The 24,793-nt window shown below is 37.2% G+C and overlaps 2 protein-coding genes across 3 annotated transcripts in view; both read right to left on the bottom strand.

The window, feature by feature from the left end:
- The window catches only part of pparg (peroxisome proliferator-activated receptor gamma), a 30,789-nt gene extending 28,610 nt beyond the window's left edge, over nucleotides 1-2,179 (bottom strand). The window contains exon 1 of one of the 2 annotated variants that reach the window (XM_066697818.1): nucleotides 2,048-2,179. The gene's annotated coding sequence lies outside the window, so the exon portion shown is untranslated. Of the gene's footprint in view, nucleotides 1-1,868; nucleotides 2,016-2,047 lie in introns of those variants that run through there. The other variant, XM_066697820.1, reaches the window with a different exon arrangement.
- Nucleotides 2,180-8,176: 5,997 nt separating this feature from the next.
- Nucleotides 8,177-24,793, bottom strand: part of syn2b (synapsin IIb) — a 75,091-nt gene continuing 58,474 nt past the window's right edge. Inside the window, exons 9-13 of the mRNA XM_066697822.1 lie at nucleotides 24,171-24,273; nucleotides 17,121-17,270; nucleotides 16,177-16,243; nucleotides 10,373-10,670; nucleotides 8,177-9,252 (exon numbers count right to left, since the gene is read on the bottom strand). Coding sequence (XP_066553919.1) covers nucleotides 9,120-9,252; nucleotides 10,373-10,670; nucleotides 16,177-16,243; nucleotides 17,121-17,270; nucleotides 24,171-24,273 — 751 coding nt within the window. The 3' untranslated portion in view covers nucleotides 8,177-9,119. The remainder of the gene's footprint in view (nucleotides 9,253-10,372; nucleotides 10,671-16,176; nucleotides 16,244-17,120; nucleotides 17,271-24,170; nucleotides 24,274-24,793) is intronic.

Below are 24,793 nucleotides of genomic sequence, written 5' to 3' on the forward strand. Positions count from 1 at the left end.
ACTGGCAAAAAAATAGAAAACATCACTTCCAGTGCCACATTGTTTAATCCAAGGATGCTAATAAAATAAACATGTATCCAAAACTGATTTGAATTATAAAACTATATGTTACAATTATCATTTCATGTGTCATGTTATTGTACATTACATCTTGAGCATAAAGAAAAAAACTGTATAACATAATGTAAATGGAAAATTCATGTTTTGGGGATTTTGAAGCATACAATCAAGTAACACTAACAACACTAAAAAGCTACATGTCTATAATATGGAGGAAGTCATTACTGATTGATGGGTTAAAACGATGTATTGAAGGAATGAAAACAAAATTGTGATAACTAATTTATAATTGTATACTCCTTTCTATACTTCTTCAAATAAGTGCATTTTAAACACGTTTTGAAAATTAAGCATTATTTGGTATGATATGAAACAAAGCAATTTCTTTCTGAGAATAATATTTGTAACGATAACTAATACTAAAATTGTCTTGACAAAGTACCTTGATCCTTACAGTATTTGTGAACGCAAAAAAAGGGAATGTAAATAATGTCATTTACATTCATTTACAAAAAACAATAAAAAACATAACTGCATAATAATAATGTATTGCACAGTAGGCCTATATACAAATATATGTACTTCATGGCGATATAGAAAATCGAGTGCATTCACAGAACTGCAAAGAAAGACCCTTAAGGCTAGGAGACAGATATGGTCCCTATATTACGAAATACTTTATGAACATAGCTTTATGACATTCACAAATGCAATCATAGTTTAAATCTATGTACTTGTATCTATTTAACAATATATATTTTTATTTTGGTTGCCTTCAAAAAAATGAAAATAAAAACCGATTCAATGTAACCCTTGATCAACATGTAAGACCAAGTATTATGCAAAATATTGCCATCTACGGGTGCTTCAGAGGTTCAAACTACTTAGACACATACAGCACTTTGTCTCATTTTTCATTACTCACATTCAACGTGACCTGTATGCCTTTGAATACAAGGGGCCATATCTGTCCCTACTGATAAAGTATAAGGGACAATTCAGTGCACCTAACAATTCCCTACATTTGGGTTGTCCATCCTACAAAAAAGTACTTAATCAAATTGATAGTTCTGCACTTGACAGTTGTCTGTATTTCCACCGAGACAACATGCCACACGTTTAGAAGAGTCACTTTCTATGAAGAACATCTGGTTTACAGTTGTATTCAGTCATCCAACTGCCACAGAGGAAAATACGTACAAATGTAGTCAAGCTGTTAGGTCATGCAGACTAAAATCCATATTGCTTAAGGGGTTACATAACTGGAGAATAACTTCAAGTGCTTTTCCGCAGGTAAGGAGCAGCAGGGAGTGAAATCAGTAAAAGTGTGCTGAGTCACGCTGAGGCGCAGTTAATTATTAAAGACGGCGTGACAGACGCGGCGCAACCAACCAACCCGCCGCGCAGGATCTTTGAACTTCTGGCAAGAGCAGCCTTACGTGCTGTGCGTTTCTTTTCTTCTTCATTATTTGTACCTGAAATTATTGACTTTTCAAAGGTTGTCAAGTTCAGCACATTACAATACCATTACATGTTTACAAAATAAACAGCAGTCAGAAAACAGCCCGGGCTGCAAGGAGACAACTGCTCATGGATGGACTGGCAATGGTGACACAGGAGCTTCAGACCTTAACCATTGTACAATACATCATTAAAAGGGAACTAATTGCTGTATATGCATGACAAAAAACATTAAAAACTAAAGCACATATGCAAATAAGACATGATGTCGCTATCCAGAACAATAACCAACAGTACTTGTCAAAGTGGCAAGAATGGATCTGGTTCACAGAATAAGGCGCACTTACGCGTATTTGCCAAGCCGGGGTTGTCTGAGTGAAGCAAGTGAATGATGCGCCCCAGTGAGAAGGTTTTCCAAAGCAATTCACACTAGTAAGCACTATACAGCTATTTCTCTCGGTTTTGTACTCTGTGGGCACCAACTTCACTCCCCCGCAGGTAAAAGACAACAGAAAAGCGCACTGACCTGCTGTGGTGCTTTAAATTGCGCACTTCCTTCGCGTCTCGCAGGAGCGCAGTGTGCAGGCGGTCTCAGTCGCTGCTGGGATTGAGCCGCAGACAGACTGACGGACGCGCAGCTCGTCTCAAAGTCCTGCAGCCGTTTCCCCTCCCAAGAGGAGTGCTAGCAGGATCACATGGAAACAACTGCGGGACAAGAGTTTTATTCGCAACAATTAAACGAGGATCAGCGACTTTCTCAGACAACCCCTCTGTGTAGCCCACCTTCAGTGCGACGTGAATTGCAGCTCATACAGGCATCCTATACACACAAGAGTTTGAGTCCATTTGAGTGTTGAACAGGGGGCTACTGCTGGTTTTCAACAGAACACATTTTAAAAGTTGTCTTTAAAGTGAAACATATTCAAAAGTGTATTTGAACATCAAAGCCTATGCCAAATTGCTAACTTACCTTGATTATTAAGTGCGGGCCAGCTTTCATTTACAGTATTATTACACAGATGAGGAAAATGCATATTGAATAACTACATATTTCAGTCATTTCTTGAAACCACTTTTTATATTTAGAAATGTGCTCAAATCTATACCACCCCATAGTCCCTTCCTACCCCCCGGAATTCAGATATCACAGTATGCTGCTGTTTTTTAGTCTCTGAGTTTATTGTGTGTGTGCAGTTAGTATTTTTAGAAATACCATTAGAGTACTTGGAGTCACAGAGAGGAACCACTGTCATTCACATGTTTGGGATAAAACGTAGTGCATGTATTTGCATTCATTGTAAAGGAAATGCAATGCTTTTGTAATGTCTGATCTTTTCAGAATTAAAACCCTTCTAGATTATTCCACATTTGATTAGGTTGTGTAATGTTGTACTGAGGCCTTTACAGTACATTGGTTTGAGTTTCTATGACTCCCTGGTGTGTTGGTAGGCCTATATATACTTTTTTAAATCTCAAGTTTGGTGATGTAATTTAAGAAAGAACTTGAAACTGCAGGCTTTGGTAAGATTACCCTTTTTTATTGTTGATATATTGTGTGCAGTAACTGTGGTGTAATAATAGGATTAATGCATTTTGTTTCCCCTGCTAGATTATTTACACCCTTTAAAACAGGACTGTATAGATTAAATCCTTGCAATTTGGGATTTGCTTACTTCATGAGGGCAATTACATGCAATTTTGTGGTTCGTTATTATGTTTCAATCTTTCAAGAGATAATTTAATCATAAATGTGACTATTTGTTTATCTAGGACTACATATAATATATTTTGTAAGTAATATGCATTTAAAAAAGAACAACCTGCTACAATACATAAATTATACTTTTAGTTCTGGTATAGCCTATTAACTTAGTTGCCAATTGTAGATAATCATCATAGTGATTTGTTTAATTAATAACTATTATGTGCAGCTACCTGTGATATCCCATATTCCTACGATTATAAACTGATCAGTATAAAACCCTACTTTTGCAATGCTTCACCATAAAAACCAAAACGAAACATAAAACCCCAAACATTCCCTAGTGAAACTGCAGATACACCAGCTTGTTTGTACAAAAATAAGCACAGCTGAACTCCTAACTGTGAGCCAGTTTAAATCTGTGTTATCTCACTGTCATATCATTTATGATTGATCACTATCACAGTTTCATAAGTCTTTATTCATTACAGGCTTATGTTTTTCTGATTTATTTCTTCTTCTGCTTCTTCTTTTTAACTTCATGAATGTTTTCATGCTGTATTGCAATACTGATATTATTAAATGTTCATGTTTCTTACAATCCAGTACAGTGCTGTTTTTAGAAAAACAGTAAATCATGTAAAAACAGAAATATATTTTGACATATGTCCCCTATGTATAATAGCTAATTCTGTTAAATGTGGAAGGAAGGCATTGCTGAATAATACATCAATTAGTTAAGATAGCTTTAGGATACACAAAAAGTTCAAAAATCATTTTGGAGGAGACATTAAAGTCATTAAAATATTTGTGTCAGTATTTCAGATTCAAATGTATTAAACATGAGATAATAAACATCGCACACTTTTAAATATTTGTGAATGGTACAGCATGCTTCACGAGGCAGCCTTCTAGAGCTGGCGGGGCTGTGTCCTGAGGCGGGTGTTTTCGTGAGTTGTGCTTCCTGTGGTCGGTGAGGTGCTAATGATGTGTTTGTGATAAAGCTAAGTACCCCTGATGTCCAGGGGAATGAGGTGTGTCTATGATAGGATGTGGAGGGTGGGGTTAACTTGGTCATTTTGTCATGCTAAGTATGGTGTGTTCATTCTGTATGTTATCCACTTTCATCTATCAATCTATTTATTTATTTATTTATTTATTAGCAGTACCTTGCAAAAGTATTTTCTCCCTTCATTTGGTGTCCCAGTTTGAGAAATTACAAAAAGATGCATACAGACTTTTTTAAACTTGATATTTTATGCAAAATTTGAATGCTCCAACTGGGGGCTTTTAAGGGTAAGATAAGTTACAGTAAATGCAAGCAAAACTAAAGAGAAAAAAATGAAATAACTCAACATCTGGTGGACCTTCGGCATCAATAACAGCCGCCAGTCTTCTTGGGTAAGTCTCTACCAACTTTGCACACTGGCTTGATACACGTTTTCCCCATTCTTTTTCAGATTTGCTCAAGCTCTCTCAAGTTTCCACAGATTCTCCATAGGATTCTCCAAAGTCAGGACTTTGACAGGGCCACTCGTTTTCTCATTCTTCAGCCACTCCAGTGTAGCTCTGGCCTTGTGCTTTGGATCATTGTCCTGCTGAAAGGCACCCCCATGGCATGATGCTGCACCACCATGCTTGACTGGAGGGATTGTGTGGACTGGAACTAAGGTGTAGGCTTAGAATGGGGACGCTTCCCCCGAATGTTGAGAGAACGTTAAATTGTCCCCCCAATAACGTATGCCCGGCTCCATAGGTTCCCTCCTCGCCCGGTTGCTCAGTTTGGAGTGTCTGGGTAGTACAATGCACCTTCCATTTCTTGATGATTGAGTGTTCACAGGGATATTTAAAGTATGGAATATTTTTGGTGCCCTTCTCTTGACCTGTGCTTTTCAATTATTTTATCCCTGACTTGCTTTGAAAGCGTCATGGTTTACTAGAAATTCATTAACTGACCAAGAAACCTCACAGAGACATATATTTTACATCTGAACACACAGACAGAGGCCATTCAACTAATTGTGAGGCTTGTGAATGTCATTTTAAACACCAAAGTGTCTGAAACCTTATGCAACCATGACTTTTCCATTTGTATTTCATATTAATTATCTATGTACTTCTTTCTTTTTGTTTCTGTTGTGGATGAGTGGAGTAGGTTGGGTGTATAATACACATTCGTTCCTACCTCAATGTGTCATGACTGCAAGCTTTAACGCTATAAAATGTGAAAATTGTGAGATGGTCTGAATACTTTTGCAAGACACATCATTTTTGTTGCTTTGCTTGTAAGTAGTCAGCAGTATGTGAGGGGGTGGGGATGGGAGGATTTCGAAATGTTTCATTGTTAGTGTCTCTTGTTTAATTGTCTGGGAGGTTTTTTTTTTTACTCTTTTGGTTTATATAGTTTGGTGTGTAAGTCTGAATGTGTTAATTGTTAAACCTGTTAAATAAACATTATTTTAAAAACTAAACTTATCTATCTATCTATCTATCTATCTATCTATCTATCTATCTATCTATCTATCTATCTATCTATCTATCTATATCTATATATCTATCAATGATAGTGTGATTTGTTTTCCATACAACTAAATTTCAATTAGCTTTAGCAGAATTAAGAAGAGAGATACAAAGGGTATGAACTGCATGTTCATGTATATAAATATCTTAAAAGACTGGCAGACATAGATTCAGCTGGTTTTCAGTTCCTGTCAGTTTTGCAGCGATAGACTGGCATATTTCCTGTGGCGTATATGCAAGGCACAGCAAAACAACACTGTCTCCTGCCACTGTTTGGTTCAGGTTTGGCAATTGTTAAAGACAGACAAGGTTTCATAATTAATAAAACAACAGTTTTACAACAACTTCAGATAAATCTGTGAACTGTAACAAAAGCAGCTGATTTGCACAGACACGATTTATAATTAATAGATAATATCAGACCATAGGCCTGTTTGTAATAATTCTTTACAATCAGTACAGTGTAAGACTAGACCAAATATAGCATTCAACCACAGATTAATTACACATTTTAAACATAGAAGGCAGAATACTCTGTCTAACATGAACCCGTAATCAAGTTTTGTCATTTAATTTTAATTTGCTAAGTATCTGACGTGCTTTGACGGTGAGAGGAGAGACGAGAAGCATGTATGTGATAGACTTTGAGTCCAGCTCGGTCTATTTTGTGAAAAGGTAAGAGGAGAGCATTTAAATAGTATAATTAAAGATACACTGTCAAATCAAATTTCTGAAAAGGCTACATTATCAGAAAAAATATGTTATCTAGAGAGCCAGTTGCTTCGACAAAGAAAAAATTGTTCTGTGGAATACAGTTAAAAATGTTATTTAAGAAGATAAATAGCAATTTATGTATTTATTTTTCCTATTGATCTATTGGGATGAAGATTTTCAGATCTCAATTTAGAAGAGAAATAAACACCGACTAAACATGAATTTGATCACAGAATTAGAGGCCTTTAAGTATGAGATATATTGGTCGCCTTCTCCTCCTCTTCTTTCTTCTTCTTCTTCTTCTTCTTCTTCTTCTTCTTCTTCTTTGTATATATATTTTTTCTTCTAGAGCAAAAAAATAAGTTCACCCTCTACATTTTGAGGTTCAGTGCTTCAGTGCAATGACCTCGTTTGCCTCACACTGGTTGGCTTTTCAACTCTTCAAGTTGAGTTGAGGATATTCCTACCACCCTGAACATCTCATATTTACCCTACATCATTTTCTTTTTCTAAAGAAGAATATATGGACAACATAAGGACAGCATTTCAAATATTGGCCGTGAGTGAATGTGTATAATAGAAGATACTCAAGAGAATTAAGTTTATAGAAACACAAATGCAGAACATTCCAGGGTTAGGACGTTCACCAAAACAAACACGACCAACTGCTTTCATTACACACACAGTTGTGTGGGCCCGGCCACACTGGCTCTTGCTGATTAGGTTCCCACAATCCGTTTCCTCTCCGCTGAACAGATACAACATTTTCCTTTGAGTCCAGTTTTTTACTTTTCAACAGCTTTCTTGTATCTTATAAACTGGAAACAAAGCACCGTGTAAATAAATGTTACAAATGACGTCTGACTTCAAAGTTATTCAGTACATATGTGGCGGTTATGGAAAATAATATCCAAATGGAATATCACTGATTATGTCAGATGATATTAAGGAATGTTTATTGTGTGACAGGTTTGTTTAAAAGTGATATTTTGGAATATGATTTGTAATATTAACAAGTAAAGCTCCTAAAGCCACTTGCATTCTCAATACAACTTACTTGCCATATGCTTGTACAGAGGTTATAATGGATTAAGATCAGTATTTATCCAATCTGTTAATGTTCAGCTATCGAATACTACTGCAGTTTTAAGATAAGGAGAAGCATCTTTTTCAGTGAAATAATACCTTTCCAATGAAGGGGCCTCAGGCAAAGTCTTTTATCGCCATCTGTTGGTGTGTGGCAGAAATACACCTTTTTTGTTTTTAAAATTCAGAATCTTCATTTCGGTTTAGTTTATATATAATTACAGATTTATTTGGAGTCTGTACATATCAGATATATACAGCATACGTGATGATCATACGTCTTCATTGTGAGGAAACATGGCTTGTCCCACCTTCTTACAGACAGGACTGTGAAATACTTTATCTACAGTAAGCAATTTACCCCTCACCTCACTGTTTAAAGGTTAAGTATGTTATTATAGTACTGAATGGTTTTACTCATCTCTTAAGTACACATTCAGGCAGGTCCTTGCTCTGTGCGTGACTGAACAACCTTTGAAAACCCATGTTGTTAAAATGGATCATCGTGCGTGTTTTGCCGTCCAAGTCTAATAATGTCACTTGCTTACTTTAACTATGATTTCCTGTTTCTATATGTGAGGAAAGAATAGTGAATATAATGACAGAAGAAGTATGTGATGTTGTGATAAATACAATAACTGACAAGAGAATTAATGCAACGAAATCCTTTGAACAGTGATTGCGAGTTACTTGTGCGATGAAAGAATGGTGTTTTATAATGAAGAGGCCACAAGCACACTTTACACAACTATGGCCTGCAAGCTGATTAAGTCAATCCACAGATCACTGCTTAATTAATTGTGCGATGTGCTACATGTATTTATTGATAGCTGTACAATAAACAAAGAAGTAGGCAGTTATCACTGGATCATGCAAGGCAGTATTAAATACAAACAGACCACAATATGAACTCGACATGAAGGAGAATAAAGAGAAAACAAGCTCTAGAAATGATTCACATACGGTACACAATACATTCGAATTCTACATTTAACATAGCAATGAGGGTTCAGTATTCATATGTCGAAATAAATGAAGCAGCCAATGAGCAGCTTTGCCACAAAACACACAGCAGTGCCCTGGAATACAGCAGCTTTGGACACACTGACATTTGTGTCGAGAGCTTGTTTGCTTGCATGGCGCGAATCGGGAATATATGGTTGAGTTTTGGTACGAAAACATTCCACATTTTATGAACGAAACCTATAGATGTGTCAGAGGGAAGAAAGCATGTTAGAACCAGGTACAATGCTTTGTGTGTGTTCAACACAGAAGTCACAATAAGGCCACAACATCATGTTGGAGGACAACAAGAAATTCCTCATGGCTTCCCCTTGTCCAACCACTTCAGCGTCATTATCTCTGCGCCACAGTATACTCAACACATCGCTTACAAGATCTTAGTTTCCTATGTCACCGACTGAACTAGTACAGCATACCAAATATTGCTTAATCCACAGTCAGGGGAGTAACATAACAGGAAGGAAGTGGGGACTATCACTGGAGGGTTGACTACAGACTGAAGTACACGAACGTCGATCTATAACATTCACTGTGATCGTCTGCTGGCATGCAGCTAGTCCGAAAACAGACTGGCAAAGGACTTCCTCAGGTTTCGGATGGTCTCGGCCTTGGCTTCGTCCTCGTTGGCCGAACGAAAGAACGACGACTCGGTGAAGTTGAAGGCATTTGTCAAGGACTGAGATTTACTGGAAAACAAGGAGAGACCGCATCAGAAAAAGATTTGCATCCCCTCAGAAATGTAATATGGAATTAATTTCGTGGTTATATTGGACTTCATATTTATTACACATAAAACTCCAAATGATTGGGACAAAAAGATACAGATTACACAAGTCACTTTAAAATGGTTTTGCTTCTCGACACCTTGGAAAATTCTGATTACACTGGAATGTTCCGGACAACTCAAAATGGTGTATGGGTAACAGTGAAATAAATGTTTTAAAAATCAGAGCGTATACTAGGGCAGATATGTGTTTCTCGTTTCCCACAAGGTGTCAGCACAGGGTATGGTTTGAACACAAATGGCTGCAGCTGAATGGAAAGTGCATTTGATGAGCTAGGAAGCGTGACTGGACATAAAAAATAGGCAATCCCATCATATTGGAATAATAATACAGCGTATGGAGAGCTGCTGTCTATTTCGTTGTGAGGAGGAACTCGTAGTTCAGTAAAGATGTGCTGGTGAAATGTTAAGAGATGGATCTGTGGCCCATGGATCCTGTCGCACACTGTCGCTCTGAGCGTGGAAGTGACAGCTGCGATGTAAAGTGGAATTTTAGCTTTTGTTCAGTGATTTACTCATTTTATTTGATCTGTTCTGCCTGTGGCTGACAGACTGCACCTACATTTTCTCTTTTTGTATGTTAAAATATGGCAGCTTCCTCTGTTTCCTCTGGCTGGCCTGGGGACTTTAATGACAATCCAATTTGTTGCCTTATCCTGCTGTGCGAATAACCAAGTAAATGAACTCTGTCTGTCTTCTGGTGTGCATTCAGGCTTTTACATAGTCTGTTTATGTAGCTACCTTATTAGTGGTTCAATAATAAAATATATGAGTATTATTGTAATTATTATTTAACCAAGGCCTTGCTATTAGGGATGTTTGTTTTAGACCGCATTGATATCTTTTACCACAAGTTTGCACTTTTCCAATTAGTCAGCAGAGACTCATCAGCATCATTCCATTCAACATGAAGTCATTGTCACCACGCGTCCCCAGAGGCCGGTCTGGAGTCCAATCCTTTGCCCTTTAATTTAGTTTTGTCTATGAAAGAATCCGATCCCCCTTCCAACAAACCCTCTTACTTCAGCTGCGGATGGGCCTGGGGCTTCGGCTGCGGGGCAGGCTGGGGCGGTGGCTGGGCCTGCGGCTGCACTTTCGGAGGCTGAGGTTTCGGGGGCAGTGGTTTCGGAGGCAGTGGTTTCGGAGGCGGCTCGTCCGGCTTCCCCACAGGGGCAGCCCCTTGTCCCTGGGGCCGGGGCTGCTGTGTGGTGGGGGCTGGGGGCAGCGGGGGACGGGGCTCCTGTGCAGAGACACTCTGAGCTTGCTCTGATGGAGGCTCCTGACTTTGAGTTTGCGATCCTTGGGGTTGTACTGGGCCCCCTAGGTTCAGTACAAGAAACACTTCATAATGTTATAACCTTTTTTTTCCACACAGAGCAAACAGATTTTAAATCCAGCACCTGCTTATTGATTGATTGATTGATTTATTGATTGATTTGTTTGTCCAAATCTGTCAGACATCAAGGATGTCCCCGTCTTATACAAATATTTATAAGACTACAGATTTTCATAGACGATCAAGACAAGACGTACAGTAAATCATATATACAGGGAAGGGACCAAACCATGATGTGGAATGCCATTTTGCTTCTTAGGGTATCAGGGATGTAGGGGGTACAACCAAAGAGTTTTTTAAAGAATGCAAAGGAAGCAACAAGGGAAATAGCAGAGGGGATATTGGAGCAAGTCCATTTGCAATACAGTAATATTGGGTTCATGCATCAGAAGCAAGGCAAGGAGGAGGAAACATGCTCAACAGTGTGATATTCCAACAGTTTGCTCTGCTGTATTCAAAAATGTTGAAATATCCCAAAGATGTATTGTCACACCACACTTTTATTTCTCCTGTAGAATACTTTCAGACACCTCATGCACACAATTATTTGGGTTATTAACAAATTGGTGGATTTTTCTAGTAATGCATCTAAGATTTCTCAGTAAGTGTAACAATGTCAGCCTGAAACTATTTCACAAATGTCCCCCAGCGCACTGGCATTCATTCCAGTGTGCAATTCTGATTCCCGTGTATTTTACAGTTGTGTAGATCAGTGCAATATTCCTTTCTCAATGCATACTTCAAGAAATTAGATACACATTTAAAAATAAAATAATTTAATTGTAATTCTGTTGTTTGTTTTTGAATTGCATGGGGAAATAGCATCTGCATACTTGTATTAATAATTCTAATTGCTCCTTATTGATGTGATTTTGTTTTATTATATACAGGTATTTCAGCTTATTTGCACATTGTCATGAGAATGCTGGTTTAAAAGGCACTGTAATTGTTTAATTTGCGTAGTAATTGCAACTAACTGACTAACTACCTAACTAACTGGTTAAAAATCACTGCCTGCATTGAGTTTCAACCTCAACGGAAACCAAGCATCATTCAGAAGTTATAGTAATCCCTAACACCTGATCCAGGTCTTAAAATGAACGTGAGGGAATTGGAATATCCTTTTTTCCACAATTATTTGAGTATGGAAAGGTGTTAGTTTAAAGGGTCAAGGAATAAAATACTCAATGTCATAACAAATATAGTAACACAGCACATACAGATCTTGCAAAGGAAGCTTTATTGCCGGGGAAAAGGGGCAAAAATGTCACGAAAGAAGCAGGGTAGGTCTTCCACAGCCTTTGGAAACTGAAGTACTGGATTTAAAAAAAGACAAAGAGTTCCTTTTCTATAAATATGTACAAATCTATACGTAAATTAAAATACCCCTGAACACATCTGAAACCACCACTGACAAACTGCACTGAGGAAAATTGTTTAAGTTAACTCAGGTATCAATTTAAATCTATAACAAACCAATATTAGCACAGAAAGACTTTACAAGACTAATGAGGCTCCACTGAAACTGATTTGCGTTACAGTCATTGTTTTAATTACAGTAGCTGTTCAAAAAATCATAATGTCTAAACCATAATATAAATAAGCCGTAATCTATGCAGATTTGTTTTTGGTAAATATTGTTTGTATATTGAAACCAAAAAAATAATGTATTTTCATGGAAACATCAACAACTTATATTTGGTTGTGTTCTGTGAAGCTGAACGTGATTAGAAATAAAAACACAAACAAACAAACAAAACAAACAAATAAATCAAATGTCATTAGCAATGTTGCTGTCACTTTCAATAATGGTTTAACAAGGGAACAGTAATCCCTTGAATAATCTCTATAACATATAACTAGATGGCTTTAATTAGACTTTTCTGCAGTTTTCCCCAATGATTCTGTCACCACAGAATGACACGGGTCAAATCCTAAAACAGTTCTAAACCAATCAGATTATTGCAATGTTTACAGTCTAAAGTCTTGGAAAAAGAGGATGTTTATAGGACGGAAATTGATATAAAATACAATACTGAGTACTTATTTTGCCTTTAAGGTTTTAGATCCAGTATTTAGGCAAATATTGTTTATACTATTACTTAAAAAATACATCCATAAAAACAAAAACAAATATTCAATATGAAAAGAATACACAAGTTGGGCCAATATTATCCGATTACATACATTAATGGCAAAAGCTTCACTTTTCTTTTTGTTTAGTAAAATTAGAGGAAAAAATCTGCTGAAAAAAACAAAACATAAATAAATGCTGCAACAGTCAATGGTCTAAAGCTACATTTACAACACTTAGATTATAAAAGGTGATATCTCCCAACTTTTTACTAGCTTCACTCTCTGACCCTATAATGGTCGTGTCATTGAGAAGAGCATTACATTTGCAATGCAGGTTCGGTTGTAAATGTAGCCACTGGAACCATATACAGATCTGTACCAGACAGCGAAAGCAGCCTCTTCAGTCAATGGCTGCATGTGTATCAGTTTATGTAGTGAAAGATTTAACATTTTATAGCTGCAGAAGCAAAAGCAGAAGACTAGTTGAAAGCAAATCTGTTTCAGTGTCATTCAAGACGGCCACGACTAATATATTTAAAATTATTTAAAACAACTTTTACAATAAATCTTGTTGACCCATTCTTTTAACAGATTACATTTTAGAATTGAGCAAATAGTCTCTTTTGCAATATTTAATTATGTCAGTAAAATTATTATTTTTTAGCCTCTCTTTTGCTTTTCTTGTGTAGGAGTGCATAACAACAACATTCAATGGCAATGTAGTGTAATTCACATTGTGTCTCTTACACTGTGAGCAGACAGCTGTAAGACGGCGGTGTTAGTGTTCAGAACCGCGAATATTCAGTTATGTACACTATGCTTGTCAAACAAACAAACAAAAAATTATCAAATCAATATTAAAATATCCTTTCACACTGTTTGGTCTTCAATCAACATTATTTTTACTTTCTTCAAGCTAGCTACAGTTAGATTCATACAACTTTCACTAGAAAAGGCTAAGACATTCTCTGCAAAGCTTATTTCTTTTAGTTACGTACATGTTTTGGAACATGAGATACCACTGGACTGGTTTAACAATGTCACATGACTACTATTGCACTTGTTAACAGGATGTGAGAAAAAGCAAGATTTAGATTTGATTGTTCATAGAAGGACTAAAAATACATATTTCAAACCTCCAGTGGCACATGACAGAAAGATTACATGAATGCACTTAAAATACCATTTTGTGAGTCACAATCCTGAAACGTTCTCCAAGGCAATTATTGTAATCTGTAGCTTTTGAGGCAATTATTCTGGAAGTACACTGACAGCATTCTATAGCAGGTGTTTTATTGCACATTAAACTACAAGATAGAAAGAACAGCAGATCAATTTTGTTAATCAAAAGCTGCAGTTCCAGCACAGTCTGGATGGGCAATACAAAACACTAGCACACACTCTTTAACGATGGCTAGAACTGTTTACCTGTGGACACTTGGGTAACACTGTGTAGATGTTTGCCTGATACTGGTAGAAAGACAGCTGAACATGAAAAGATAAGCTCTGGTCCGTGTAAGAGCATTTTGAGAGGAAGGTTCCTCAACACAGAATATACCGACACGGGGTCTATAGGTCCGCAGTCATTCCATGCACGCGTGTGAAAGTCTTGATGCCAGCGGACAGGCTATACTATATCACATTCATGACAAATTCCATACACTACTCCATTGTGAGGAGATAGAGAGAGAGTTGAATTAATCTCTATATCCATAGTTTTCCCAAATCTGTCTCTGTTTATGTGTTTTCTGTTGATTCTCATTGAAAAGCTCAGAGTGCTCAGCTTCAAAATTTCCACAGCTTAACAATTCAGGCTGCCACTTCCCTAATGCTAGCTTCACATTTTGCTTCCATTCCATGTCTTCCTCGCTACTTCATCCGAGTCATTTAAATGTTTTTAAACAGTGCTTACTATTCAGTGCTTCGTGTATTATTCATATTTTAAAAATACTTTTCCTTGATGTGTGTATTGTGAATGAACAGAAACATACATCACCCGCTATAAAATAACTACATGAGGTTCCAGGATCACATTGGTCTTATAGAACTGGGCTCTAGTAATATTTTTTGCTTATTTAAATGTTGCCATTTTATTTTATGTGGATGATGCTCAAGATTTGGTGACACAACTTAAGACATTTACATATACATGTAGTGTTTAGTATTATCACAATGAAACCCATGTTTTGTAATGACTATCTAATTGTCATGTTTTGAGTATGGTTATTACAGATCTTCCTTGGTGTAATTACCGCATAATGACAGCAAGCTTTTGGTTTTAAAAAACTGCATTAAAACACATCTGTTCTCGCCTTCAGATACAGAAAGCATGGCTCTGACATTTGCAGTAGATTGCATTCGAAGGGGAAAAAACCCAGCAGCTTACTTATTTAAGCGGAAATAACTACTGGCATATATACACAACATTTGACTATAAACTTCTTCAGGAAAGCAGAGACACTTCCACACAAAATATAAAGGCAATACTTTCAAAGTTCTAGAAAATAATCTTTAAGACAAACAAACAAAAACAAACACTGTATATGAAAAAAGTCACCCCTCTGTTATTGTTTGGAAAGCTGCGCTAGATAGTTTTCTGACCGTATTGCTAAAACTTCACTGAAACGACTTGCTCATTTGCATGTTCACCACATCCATTTTTTTATATAGTCTGGAACAACACTTACGTCTTTTTAACCATTTCCATGCTCAAAATACAGATATAACATCTTTTAGATATAATAAAGTGAGATTATAGTTAGTCACATCCTGTGTTCATCCTACGTGGAAACAATATCTCGAACACTGGTCTGTATCTTTCTTTATATCTTTCATGCACAAAAATAAAATATATATATATATATTTATATATATCTTAAGTAAGAAAAGAAACACCACAGCTTTCACACACACACACACACACACACATAAGCGAAGGGTTTTAAGTCTCACACTGCGTTTCACCCCACAATACGAACACACTTTATCAGTAAAAAAAGAAAAGGAATAAATAAATCAATCAACTTAAAAAAATATGAATAAACTACTTAATAAGACACAGCAGCACTGGACTCAGTATAGGCACAATTTGTTTTGTACACCATCAACAACAGCCCTGAAAAACCACAAGATTTACAGAGAAACAAAGGCAGCCATTACAAGCACGGACATGAACAGGTAAACAATTGGACAGTACATTTTGACACTGCATAGAAAAAACACAGTCCAGGTCAGCACTGAAACACTGCAGAATTGCACGTAAAACTTTTCTTTCTTTTTTTTCTCCTTTCTCTGTTTTCTTTCCCCGTTTTTTTTTGGCTAAAACTGCTCCTCTCTCAGACATTAATTAGTTTGCCTGGACTTGTTTTGGTCCTACTGCAACGCCATTACAGTCGAGAATGTACTGTAAACAACCTTGAGGCGGGGGCCGCTGTGGCGGGATCTTGCTGGGGTCGGACAGGCCTTCCTTTAGTGAGCCGCTCTGAAAGACACAAACACATGGACATGCCGGCCGTGAGGTCTCCGAATAGCATCAGGTGTTTCACTAATCCACCGTCTGTCAGGATGGCGGATACAGCCTGGAAACCCTTGTCTGTCATGATTAAAAGAAACCTACAGCTATAGTGATGAACATATCTACATTATTGGAAACTTACTAAATTAGATTTGTATTCGTGATAACCTGAAGGAATGTTTAACAAATACAACAACACACAAACACACAATAGATTTGTAATGAACCTCATACATCTTCATTACCATCAGATTGAGATCAGTTTAGTCTGAATGGACTGCTAGCAGATCTTTTCTCCACCCGGAAGAAAACGCCAAGAAGATCTTACACCTGTATTGTATAGTTGTCAATAATTATTAAGCAGAATTATGGAACTGCTAAGTGATGAACTTGTCTGGGAATCTGAAAGGAATCTCTTAAAAAATGCTTAATTTCAGAAGCAACAACTCATGTGATTTACTGTTGGAAATCTTGAGGATATTAAATCAAATTTCACACAAGGTGGCGCACTAAACACAAAAATGTTATTAGCCTCAGAGAGATTTTTAATTTAAGTCCATCTTGTTATCAAATGTCTTTGGTAATACTTAAACTGATCTGTGCAGACTGGGCCTTTTTTCTGATGTCAAATAGATACCTATAAATACCAGGAGTGAATACTGACTGATTGCATACAATTGACAATTATACATAGAAAAATCTATAAACCTACATATAGCAAAGCAGCTCCTCTTTAGACATGAGATAAATGAGTTACAGAAGAAATTCTGAACTTTAAATATCAAGTGAAGAAAAAGCAATATATATCACGTTGCAGCTGCTGCTGATAAAATCTGTCTTTTACCTGCGGGGGCTGGGCGGTCGTGGGTCTCTGGGGAGAAGGCATGGATGTCTTCGGTACCACCTGGTTCATTTTAGTCAGAACCATGTCGGCAATGAGCTGCCGGTCTTCCGCCTGATGCTCCCCAACCAGCTGCATCGAAGAGCCCACTACCTACATTTGCCAAAGAAATAAGGTTAATATCAAAAGTGTCGTAGGGCACACAAACCCAGCTGCAATGTGTTTTCTCATTTCATTCGAAGTCTCACTCGGAGTCTCAAGAAATCAGACAATTCAAACCACACAACACCACACCACAACAAACAACATTAGTTTGCTTTAATTTATCAGCAAGAAAATAAGAAATGTTCTGGTCCTGTTGCTATTGTACAGACCTGTAGATTCTGTTGCTTTCCAACATATACAATTATGTCCGGAAGAGAATTCTAAAGAATGAAAGAAATTAAATTTTCCACATACAACCAATAGTTATTTGTTTAGCCAGTCCATTGGCCTAATTCTACTTGTGCTGCGCTGGACACTTTGTCAGCGTTGCTTCATTTTTTATGTCAGATTAATACTGGGGGATGACAAAAGGTCCGCTAAGCCTTAGCCAAGACATCTTGATCTTTTTAACAAAATGTCAGTGCTCAAGCCAGACGTCCAAAGGGGGATCTGTGTACCCACTCTTGCTTCCTGTAGCTGAAGCCTTGGGAAAATATCCCAGACAGCATTGCACTGAGCAAGAAATGAAGTGACAAGAGGAAAATAATCTCGAGTCATCACAGCTTGATCGACAATCACTTTGTCTCTCACGGTGCATTATGACAAGATTATAGATTCAAGTCTCGTTTAAGGTTTTGTGTGGTGTTCAATCAAAAAATATCATAGTGAAAAAAGTTAATAAAACAAACAAAAGTGTTGTTAGCTTGCCACAAAATCAAGCAGGTTTTCCTATTTTCTTTCGGTACCAGGAAGTTCCTTGTTCTAAGTAAATCTATGCCTTGGAATCATATCTCATTTTTGAATTATTAACTATTAACTGCAGCTCTATCTTTGAAGGGAGTTTCTGAGGTAAACAATACATTTCATAGCAACAGCTGTCCTAAAGAATCTTAATTTATAATATGCCTTCAGGGTGGACTGAGTTTGTCAGGAAGATCTCTATAAGGAGACTGTGAATTGAACAGTTACAATCAATCCTCATAGAGAAAACGCACAGCACTTGTGTAAAACAGAAGAAACACGTATGTTACACACTAGGATTGTCGATAGTACACAGCAATACCTGAAAGTGAACAGAAAGGCTAGACTATAATGGTATTGATGAGTTTCAATGGCATTTCATTGTAATAAAATAAGAAATGAATGAGACTTTCTTGCAAAAAACATCCCCTTCCCAAGGCTTTCTCCTGTGGGAGAGGGATATGCCAGCAGTCCAGATGGAGAAAGAAGCCACGGTTTCACTTACACGGGCAGAATAACACAAGCCATTTCTTCTTCTTCTTTTATGTTTATTGAAGGGAACCAACTCCGAGCACACATCTCCGGGCCACCTTGGGGCTTTGAGTGGCAAGCTGATGACCACTCGCTTCATTGCTACACTGCACTCTCTTGTCTGGAGTTGACCGTGCAAAATGAACCGTGTCTCTTGACTGGCTCTGGACTGCAGACATACACTGCCCCATTTGTGTCAATGAAACAGAGCAGACCGGCAATCTGGACCCCCCCCCCACTCCCGCATTCAGTGGGCCGTTCCTGCTTTGAAGGCCATGATATATAAAATCCCTTCTTTCACCACTTAACTCATGACCCAATGCAATCTTAATGTCCCGTGTGTCATGCATTCAAGTATTTTTAATGACAAGTTTATGTTCAATGCAAGAGGACTGCTAGCTGACCCACAAAAAAATGAGAAAGCCGAATGTATGTAACAGCCATACAATAAAGCAATTTAATGCTGCATAAATAAATATTTTCTTCTATTTTTGCTTATGAACAATTATTTTCAGTGTGGAAGCCACTGCTCAAACGCAAATTGCATTTTTAATTGAACGCCCGTCACTTTCATCAATTGCATTTGGAAAGTCTCGTCAGCTTGGGCCCCAGTGCTGCTGAAGTACGACTCCAAGATCTGTGATGCATCAAGGGAAAGAATCTCCCAGAACAATTACAAACATATTTGTTAGTTTATTTTCCCCTAAATAAATAAATATCTGTATCTCTTAGCAGCTTGTGAGGCTATATCACATACTAATGGAGATAAATGGTCAGACCTGTACATCCTAATTTATTACAATTTCAAATATGATTAGGATTAAGCACTGGCCAGATATGACAGCTGCGTGAGTCTCCACTGATTTGAGGGCAGGTGGTGGGAGCTGACTCTAAATTGTTCACTTATTATAACTCTGCCAGAAGAGTTAGCATTCTAGCCTTCACCAATAGTCCTTCATTCAAAGTCAGTGTGTATTTATTTAGGCCTTTGTTGGATCGTTTATTGTGCCACAACTGTCTTCAGTTTTATTTGTAGGTAAGAAAATATTCCTCTGGATGGTACCATTCGAAAGTCATTTTTTTCTAGCAACCTAACTCTGCATAGTGTAAACTTTCCTGTTTGGTTAAAAAACAACAAAACAACAGTAACCATGGGCACCAGAGGTAGCCACTCAGTCTCAAAGCTGCTTCTGGAGAGGATACAGGTTTCAGAAAGTTAACCACTTCCATGGCAAAAGACAGTATGGGGAAAAGAGAAGCAACTTTTTCATCGTGTCATGCATATGCTGTTACCATATTGCTGCAAAATATACTGGCGTGGCTGCTGTAAATGATCACGTGCCATAAGCGCAGAGGGGGTAACTTTGTCATTTGAGAGATTTGTATGTCAGCTGGTCTGTGCTTGTCTAAATCTATACTCATATTATTGAAAGATATACAGCTCTGGAAAAAATTAAGAGACCACTTAACATTGATTTCTGAACTTGGAGTGGTCTCTTGGAAATTAGGTGGAATATTTTTTGTTGTTGTTAATTAACTAATTATCCCACAATGTTTTTCAGTTTCATGGCTGTTGGAAAGTCAATGTTTTTGTGTGTGCATACTGTCAACACAAGTTGGAGCGTTTGTGTTGAAGAGTAGCATCACATCATACCGCAAAGGATGAAAGCCCTGTATCCTGGAGATGCAATTGACTAACCGGCTTATTGGTCCTGCTGGGCCAGCTGTTAATAATCTGTTCTTTCCTCTGTTTGATCATGACTTTGTATTGTCACAGACTACACCTATGAAAGTGGGACTTTTTTAATTACGTTAACTTTCTAATAATCACGCTGTTTCCAGGAGGCCCATTTTGTAAGCAAGCTGATTGTTTTCTGAAGCATGAAATTAGGTAATTTACCAAGTCAAAGAAGATAATCTTTTCTTGTGTGTAAGGAACATTATTCTCCACACATCCATAGAGTAGCTGAATGTCAAGCCAAAATTAGGAGAAAATAACACAAACCAAAATGCAGTTTGTTGACATCTTTGTATCAGTGCTGTAGTGGTGGCTGGCGACTGCATCATTCGTTATAGGAAATTATACGCAAGATCTTTGGTGTATGCCTGCGTATTCCCTCGACTACACCACTTCTTTGTATTCACTTTGTATGTTCCTCTCTTCAATGAGGATAATTTGAATAAAAATACAGTCAAGAACACTATTTATTTTTTTCTCTATGTTTTTATATATTAAATGTGCTCTTTTTAAGAAACAATGACGTGATCAAATTAAAAATTAAAAGGCTACGTATGAACAAAGTTAGGTTTATAGTTTTTATTTTTTAACCTTTTGCACCCACTAGAGGTCTAATCAGTATGGAAGTTCAATTGACTGAAAAAGATGCAGTTCTAGGTTTAATATTAGACATCAGATTTATTTATTAATATTGGAAATATTCCTGTGCTGAAATAATTGGACTTTCCGACAGGAAAATCGTAGATGAAGACTGACATAGAAGCTGTTATCAAAGTGATTTGTGTTATATAAAAAATGTTGTGATGAAAAGCCCAGAGACAAGGCCTGAAATTATTGTATGAATTAAATTTTTCTTTTGTAGGTCTAAAAGAAAAAAAGAAAAAATAGTGAAGTTAATGCCATAGCAGAGTGATACGTAATCATATATTAATATAAATGTTGCAATATTCAGGACTCAGAAGCCCATTACATCTGTAATTTCCATTCATTATTCTCCATACATTAACAACATGAGATTAACAACATGATTTAATAACCCATTAGCTATTTTCTACCATAATGCTTGGTAGTTAGAATCAAAGCATGCTAGCTGTTTTTCTTACAAATCAATTCTAAAGAGAAAAATGTCTTGAAAGAATGCATTACTTCGCTCCATTATGGTAATAAATGTCACTGAGTCTCCCAACTGTTTATTCCTTTGCAGCTGGTCTTTGATTGGTTTCTTTCTATGCAGTCTGTGAGGTGATATATTTAATCCCTTACATTGTTATTTATTTTTGTTCATATTGATTAATTAATTACTTGGATTTGGTTAGAGTGGGATACCATCAAAGTGAATAGTTAATTACAAGGGCTAATCAGGTGCCAGCAATCAGGTCTCTTCATCAGCAGTTCACTGGCAGGATTAAATGATATAAGGTGTTCGGTTTCTGCCATCATAAAGGACATTTGATATTTGTTTTTATCGAATAGACAAAGTAGGACAGGGCTGTTTTAGCAGGCCTTGCTTTGTGTATGATGAGTAAGGGTTGTTGAGTGCTGTGTGGTGAAGTAGCTCCTTCCATTTCTACCTGACCGACACTACAGAGCTCCTAGTGTAGTCGGTCCCCAGATCACATGACTCTGTCCACACCTGGCAGTGACACGTTTCTGCTGTTTTTGCTTTTTTCCAGAACTGGAAACAAGAACAATAACCTGGAATTACTAATCAAATGTTACAACGGGCTCAGGAGTGGCTCAGTTGGTAAATGCCTCCAACTATAGGGCAGGTTGGCACCCATAGTCCACACATCACTGGTTGAAACTCGGCTTTGTCAACTAAATAAACTGTGAGCAGTATTTCCCACTAGGTGGCACCCAATTGGCCAATTGCTGCCATGGTTGGTGGGAGTCAAAGTCAGACAGGGATCCCTCAACTTGCTGGACAACAGCAAATGCTTTGGTGCCCCTTTAAATCAGCGCTGCCTTAATCCTCCCGGCAGTGTTTTGGGTCTGCTGTTTAGACGTTGGATTCCCAGTGTGACAGAAGAGGCTGACTTGACGGTTCGTTTTGGAGTATATGTGTATCTGTCTACATCACTCCAGAGTCGTTGCAAGAGTTGTAGCGGTGAGTTAATTTGGTGACTCCAAAGTGGAAGGGTATAAAGACGTTACAGTGTAATTTGCTGCATCTTTCATTTGGCCCTGTGTTTTAATTAGTGCTACTTTTAAGAGATAAACCAAGCAAATGAGTACACTGACCTAAGCTAGCTATTCAACATCATATTTTTGATTTACTTTGATCTGGATCTAATAAAATATGTACGCAAAAGAAAGACAATCAGGTTAGCTAAACTGTGTAAATACTCATTAACTTTGCAGTTGACATTGGATTTAATACATGAAGCTCATTTAAAGCCTTGATAATACAGAAGCCCAAAGCAATTATTAAACTAAACCAAACGATGGTGTCTTGCTGTTGCCTCCACCTGCTAATACAGCCAGGAAAAATGTTTTAATCTGGGTGTATCCAGACAGCAATTTCACTGTCTGACTTTAAAATAGACTTTTAAACATGATTTCCCAAATAGGACAAAAGGTTTTTTCCTTTGTTCCTGAGGAAAATCCTTGAATGCCCTCATCAGTCTGTGGCAGCAGATGTTGGTTCCCAAAACAGTTTGAGTTAATCCACATTGTAAACTGCAAACGTCCTTGGTTAAAACATTCGTCATTATATGTTGGAAAAAAAGAAAACTGAGAAAGGTGCTTCATGTAAATCTCTGTTAAATTGAGTTTCTGAGTCAGAACGGGGAATGAACCCCCCAAAACACAACAGAAAAATATTCTGGCTTCAACAGAAATCTTACAACCCTTTCCAGGATAAAGGCAGGTATTCTTTGTACTCAATGGTTATGGAGTTTTCTTGCAGATATAATTCTTCAGCTTTATTGAGTCTTTAGGGCTCCATTTATATTTGCCCTTGGGCTAAAGACAGCACAACTCATTCCACTTTTTGAAGAATGCTTTTAATCAGACACTGGGAATGGGAATAACATAGGAACACTCACAGCACGGAATAATAAAATTACTTCATTTACTGATGGATTTGGAAACTATTTCTCCCTTTGTATGTTTAATACATTCAACTTTGATAAAGCTCCAGATTTTTCATAAAAAGGGAGCTCAGCTGACTGAAATTGTCAAAAGATGAATCTGCAATAAGAAAGTAAAAGTGAGAAATTGCATTTGATTGCTAATGTAATGACTGTTTTCTAAGCTGAGGGCTTAGAAATTAAAAAAAAAAACAATATGGAAAAAGAAGACGTGTCTGAGGTCAAATTAAGTTCAGCATTAAGCAGTCCCAGCAAAATCGGGGGAAACAAAATCTATATTTTCAGTTTGAATGTTACATGTAACCCCATTTAAAAAACGGAGAGAGTGACACATCATCTGGCAGTTTCTCGTGTGTGGAATTTATATACATATAAATATATAAATGAATTATACAGAACTGTTCCTGTTAAACATCTCTTTACAGGAAAACATTTTCCTATGGGTACTGCTTAACGACTTTATATGCATTGAATATGCAGAAAGCCTTGTAATTCACATTATATCAATAAATAAATAAACCCATTTTAATCTTTTAAGTGTATAAATACAAAAAATATAAATAATTGTCCTTGCTTGTTTCAACAGAAGAAAATATCCTGAAATCTCCAAACACTTAGACACCTAAAGACTACCACTACTGATCCAACTGCCATGGCAGATATTATCACAGCCACACCTATAGCAAACTACTACTAAAACTACTGCTGTCAGACTATCTTGAATTTGTAATGAGCTTTCCCCCTTACCTCAGTAATATAATCTTTCCCATCTTTGCCATGGATTGCTTTGACTGCGCAGATATCCAAACCGCCAAAAACCTCGGAGCAGGTGTCCACCCAAACCTTATACCTATTGATTGAAACAAAACGCTGCGTCAGGATTTACTTCTGCAGACACTTACATATGCAAATATGTATCAATATTGCTTAGTCACTGTCTCCAGTGGCCTTCATACAAGTCAAGTGATCGACTGGATATGAACTACCAGTGCCAATAGGGGAATGTTTGGGTCTGATAACACCAGCAGCTTTGTCTATGAGAAAGCAAACCTAAAACATTGTTGGCAGTGGACTAAATGTTCTTACAACACATATGTAGCAGTCTGACAGATTATAGGTTTAGTTCCTATATTGCAATTAATGTATCTAATTTTATTTTTCCCAAAATGCTGTGAATATCACATCTTTGACCAAATACTTCAAATTAAGAGCTGTGTTTAGGTTGATGTGCTAAAGTTGAAAAAGTCTAGAAGTATCCAAATTAATACTAAACATGATACATTATGCATATTCAACTTAAATGACTCCAACTAGTTCTAATTATCAAAGCAACGTCTCTGTAGTGCCCCAGCATGAGCCATTGGGAAGTT

This window comes from Amia ocellicauda, chromosome 3 (assembly GCF_036373705.1).
Source record: "Amia ocellicauda isolate fAmiCal2 chromosome 3, fAmiCal2.hap1, whole genome shotgun sequence".
Taxonomy (NCBI): domain Eukaryota; kingdom Metazoa; phylum Chordata; class Actinopteri; order Amiiformes; family Amiidae; genus Amia; species Amia ocellicauda.